This window comes from Momordica charantia (assembly GCF_013281855.1).
Source record: "Momordica charantia cultivar OHB3-1 chromosome 1 unlocalized genomic scaffold, Mcharantia_2.0 BLBB01000001.1, whole genome shotgun sequence".
Lineage (NCBI taxonomy): Eukaryota > Viridiplantae > Streptophyta > Magnoliopsida > Cucurbitales > Cucurbitaceae > Momordica > Momordica charantia.
In genome coordinates this window covers 12220637-12225369 of record NW_028275157.1, presented here as the reverse complement: position 1 = coordinate 12225369, position 4733 = coordinate 12220637, and the positions used below count along the sequence as shown (strand labels likewise).

General features: G+C 33.6%; 1 protein-coding gene across 1 annotated transcript; it reads right to left on the bottom strand.

Annotated features, from left to right (window-relative positions):
* Nucleotides 1-211: 211 nt before the first annotated feature.
* LOC111021726 (G2/mitotic-specific cyclin S13-7) lies at nt 212-2666 on the bottom strand. The gene is made up of 8 exons (XM_022298760.2): nt 2510-2666; nt 2069-2256; nt 1715-1981; nt 1500-1625; nt 1143-1391; nt 903-1064; nt 631-812; nt 212-531 (listed from the first exon to the last, which is right to left on the bottom strand). The coding sequence occupies exons 1-8, from the start codon at nt 2544-2546 to the stop codon at nt 375-377; spliced, it is 1368 nt and encodes a 455-aa protein (XP_022154452.1). The 5' UTR covers nt 2547-2666; the 3' UTR covers nt 212-374.
* Nucleotides 2667-4733: the final 2067 nt, after the last annotated feature.

The window sequence follows — 4733 nt, the reverse complement described above, 5'->3', positions numbered from 1 at the left end:
TTTTAAAAAAAGCTACTGCACATTTTATTTATTTATTTAAAAAGGTATACGAGGACCATAATTGGTTAATTGAAACTTAGGTATCTTTTTACACATTTTTCTAATTCAATAATAATTAGTTAACTTGATTTGGTTTTACTTGTTTCCTAGTTAACATCAAAGTTTTGACTTTTGAGAACAAACCATCCAAGTTTCTAAAGAGGTCAAAGAATTGAAAAAAAAAAAGCAATGCATTTGTATTTTAATTGTTGATTACAACAAAATATGATTATCCTATTCTAACCTGCTTTTCAGGGAACAAAAAGCCAACCCCCAACCCTAAAAAATCATCAACAAATTTAATCCAGTCATTCAGTGTTCATCGAGCAAATGCTTCACTGGAAAGAAGAACCATTAACAGCCAACAGATCTTTTGCTGGTTGAAGCAACGCCACCGCTCCCCGCTCGGAGCTCGAGTACTTTCGATATATAACTTGAAGCTTGCTCTTGCCTGCTACTCCATGGTAGCCCACCAAAAGCTTGGCACAATCACTGATTTTGAAGAGAACAGAAATCAGCAAAGTTGCATAGTAAGCACAAAATGTCTAAAAACAAAACAAACTGAGAATTGGTTTATAGAAATTCACATACATTATCTGAGGCTCTGAGAAACCAGTGTGTAGTTTGAGGGTTCCATCCCAAGCCGGGGTTTTCTTCAGCGTGCACCGGGCGGCGTAGACTGCCGAGGCGGCAATCATGGACGGGCAGTACGTTATTCCGGTGTTGTAATGCATTATGCCAAGTTCGGCCAGAAAATACACCAGATTTTCCATCTGCAAGCAAGCAAATTCAACGTTCAAAATCAGTGAGTTGTTATAGTTTAAACCCCTCAAAAGTAGCAAAAGTTTCTTTTCTCGACGCACCTCATGATCGGAGTCTTTCGACGCCTTGATGAATCGAGCCAGAAAAACGTATGGTGTAGGGACAGTAAAGGTCCATTCCAACTTGCCAAGTATCTTTTTCTCCATCACTAGGATCTGTTTATGAGTGTAAGCTCTATCCGAAAGGCACACAAAGTCATTTACCTGCAAAGAAAGTCATCTAAATTAGTACATAACTTCTAATCAAGGTAGAACTTTAGTCACATCTCGATATAGTCTTACCTCTGGCGCCCAGATTTCTTCGTATTTGGAGGCGATGAGCATGGCACCAATACCCACCAACTGCAATTCCCCCCTTGCAACGAGCTTTGCCGCAAGGAATCGGTCGATTATGTTAATAGTGAGGTAGAAAGTCTCAGGTGAAAGCTCGAACTTGTTGTGCACATCAACCAACCAATCAACCAAAATAGCCCTCATTGAACTATTTATATCAGGTTGTGAATCCATATAATCATGAGGCCTATTCTCATTCTACACAAATTACACACACAACAAAGAGATTCATTCAGCAAATTTACTCCAACATGCCGATTCGTAGAATAAACCGAGACGAGATAATCAAATTCATTCAATACATACCTCAACTTCCTTATAGAACTTGTAAATGTCCTCAACATATTCAGCTGCAGCCAACTCATTACCAACATCTGCAGCATCAATATCAAGAATCTGCTCTTTTGGTTTCTTGGCTATGCCACAAGCAGCCTGCAAAAAGGAAAGAAAAGTTTTAGAGATTATCTCAAAGAACCAAACTAGATTTTTCAGTTTTTAGGAGTGCAGAAAAATTCAACTACCTTGCTTCTAGCAGTTAGGACTGAAGTGAGAGTCTGAGTATTTTTCTTTGAGGCTCCTTCTCCGTCCTTTTTCTTGTTTCCACATTTTTCTTCCTTGCCCCGATCCTCCTTCACGCTATCTGGGCTTATCTCGATTACTTCGGGTTTCGGTTTAACAACTACTGCCTTCTTCTGTGCTTGCTTGGGTAGAGCTACTTTCTTGTTAGCTGCTGCAACACCAGCATCAAGTATGGGAGCGGCCCCATCTACAGTCACAGGCACTTGCTTCTGCATTTCAAAAAGAAAATCGAAGAATTATTATCCGACCAAGACAGAGAACAAGATTTGATGAATGATTTGGAGCAGGGAAGAGACCTTGTTGTTTTCTGCTTTTGCAGCCGCTTGGGCATTGGCAAGCAACTGAGCACAGAAGCTCCTTGTAATTGGGCGATTCACCTTTGCATCAATTCCTCGAACAGTTACCAGGTTTCCGATATCGCCCAATGCTCGGCGGTTCGCTGCCCCGCCCTTCGCCTGCTTCCCTCCGCCTACCACCGCCTCACCTTCCGCCCCATTGAAACAAATCCCAATCAGCATGAAAGAAAGAGAAAAGAAAAACAAGAAGAAGCCATGAAATTCCACAAAATCCATCCAATTACCCTTTAGTTCGAACTAAAATTTTGAAGTTCTTCACCCTAATCCGAACCCCCAAAAGTTATAAAATCATACATAAAAAGTAAGAACAATAGAAGGGATAATTTCTACAACACCGTTCAGAAGAAACCCAGAAAAAGAAGAAGGGAAAATTTCGGATACCTCTGATTTGTTGTGGAACAACTGGTCTTGAAGCCATTTCTGAAATCCCAAACAAAGAATTCTTCTTCTTCTTCTGCCTTTCGATTTCTTGAGATCTCTCTCTCTCTCTCTCTCTCTCTCAAAAATCTCTTCGATATATGGAAGAGGAGCCATGCCCCTTTTTGAAGCTACAGACCCGACGCTTCCCTCACAACGGTCGGATTCTCTCGAAATCGTGGCCGTTGGATCTCGGGATGATCCAACGGTGTTGGGTCGTCAGGAAAATTATATCCGTTGTGGTTTAAAGAAAACTACCGTTTGTGGGGAAAAAAGAAATATTAAATAAAGCAATGTAATAAAGGCTGATACGGTTGCTGGCTCAGGCATACGTGGCAGTTCATCAGTGGATAGTGATGGAAATTAAATGTGACGCTGGGTGAAAATAAAATCTAAATGTAATTTTAGTCTTCCTATTTCATGTCTAAAAATTCATTGATTTGAAAGAAAAAAAAAACTAATTAATAGGTAGTTCGTCGAATAAGTGTCTGAATGAATTAATAAAAAAACTTATTAGATTATTAAAATTATTATTATTAAAATTATTATTATTATTTAGTATAGACATTAGTATAAGTGTTGAATGAATTAATAAAAACAACTTATTAGATTATTAAGGTTTTTTAAATATAGACGTTGAATAAATATGATTCTGAAAGTTCACAAATCTATATAAAAACTAAATAAACATAATTATAAAAATTTAAGAATCAAATTTATAATTTAATCTTAAATCTTAAATAGTTCTAATATGTCTCCTAACAAGTTTCTTAGAAAATGGTAGGTTCAAATTTTTTAATTGTAATCCTAAAAAGATCTTAAATAATATATAAATGAGAATATCACAATTAAGGATTTCCCATTAAAAAAGTAGTCTTTTTTTTTCACTATATACCATGTCGGTAAATAAAATCCAAGATAATAGGAAAAGAAAATCAATGAACCAAGTTTGTTTAGTTGGTTTTATTGCTGATAAAAATTAATTTTATGGTTAGCTTCTAAACTTTGAGATTGTGTTTGTTAAGTATTTGTATTTTAAAAAGTATTGAATAAATTCATCCATTATTTATTCTGTGCCTATTTTAAATTTGCTGGTATAATTTTAAGACATCATTTGATAATCATTTTGTTTTTAGTTTTCAATTTACAAAAATTATGCTTACTTTGAGATTGTGTTTGTTAAGTATTTGTATTTTAAAAAGTATTGAATAAATTCATCCATTATTTATTCTGTGCCTATTTTAAATTTGCTGGTATAATTTTAAGACATCATTTGATAATCATTTTGTTTTTAGTTTTCAATTTACAAAAATTATGCTTGTTTTTGTAATTTCATTGGTAAGTTTTTCAACTCTTTGAAAATACATTTCAATTGTAAGTCAATTTTCAAAAACAAAAAACTTTTTGAAAACTTTTTTCCCTTAAAAAATTGGCATATATTTTGAAAACGATTATAAGAATTATATAACAAAACAAAGAAACACATAAGTAAAAGAATGTTTATAAACTTAATTTTCAATAACATAAAGTTTAAAATAAAATGATTATCAAACCAACGGACCTAAATTTACAAATTTGATTCATAAACTTTCATGGTTATGTCTAACAAATCTTTTAACTTTAAAACAAAATTGATAGATATCTAAACTATAAAAAGTTGTAACATAATCTCTGTACCTTAAAAACTAACGTCATCAAATTTTCAACTTTGTGTTGAATAGCCGACTTTAACATAGGTCTAATAGGTCGATGATCTATTAGATACAGATTGAAAGTTGAAAGACCCATTAAATGTAAAATTTTAAAAACCTATTAAATACTTTTTAAAATTCAATAACTTATTAGAAGCTATTCGAAATTTAATAACTTATTATCTACGACCCTACATATGACTAGAACATAGTATAATTGATTTTCCAAAATCACCACTCAAGTGGTACGTTTTATGTTCCCTTAAAATCAATTTTTTAATGGCCAAACATGATTCATGGAAATTGAAGTGATTTTGTTAATCATAAAAGTGATTTTAAGAATGTTATCTTAGAAACCAAAAACATTGCTCTTGTTGCTATGGTAATTTCATATCAAGAAGATTTAAATATATAAAAATAATTATTATAAAAATGATAAGAAAGCAAAGTTTAGCATTTTTTTTTTCAAATCTTATTGTGTGTTTCTTATATCTCCC

Coding starts and splice junctions, on each gene's coding strand:
- LOC111021726 (XM_022298760.2), bottom strand. CDS start 2,546: ATGGCTTCAAGACCAGTTGTTCCACAACAAATCAGAG. Junction 1,626..1,714: donor TCCTAACTGCTAGAAGCAAG/GTAGTTGAATTT, acceptor TCCTTTTTGCAG/GCTGCTTGTGGCATAGCCAA. Junction 1,065..1,142: donor AAGAAATCTGGGCGCCAGAG/GTAAGACTATAT, acceptor CTTTCTTTGCAG/GTAAATGACTTTGTGTGCCT.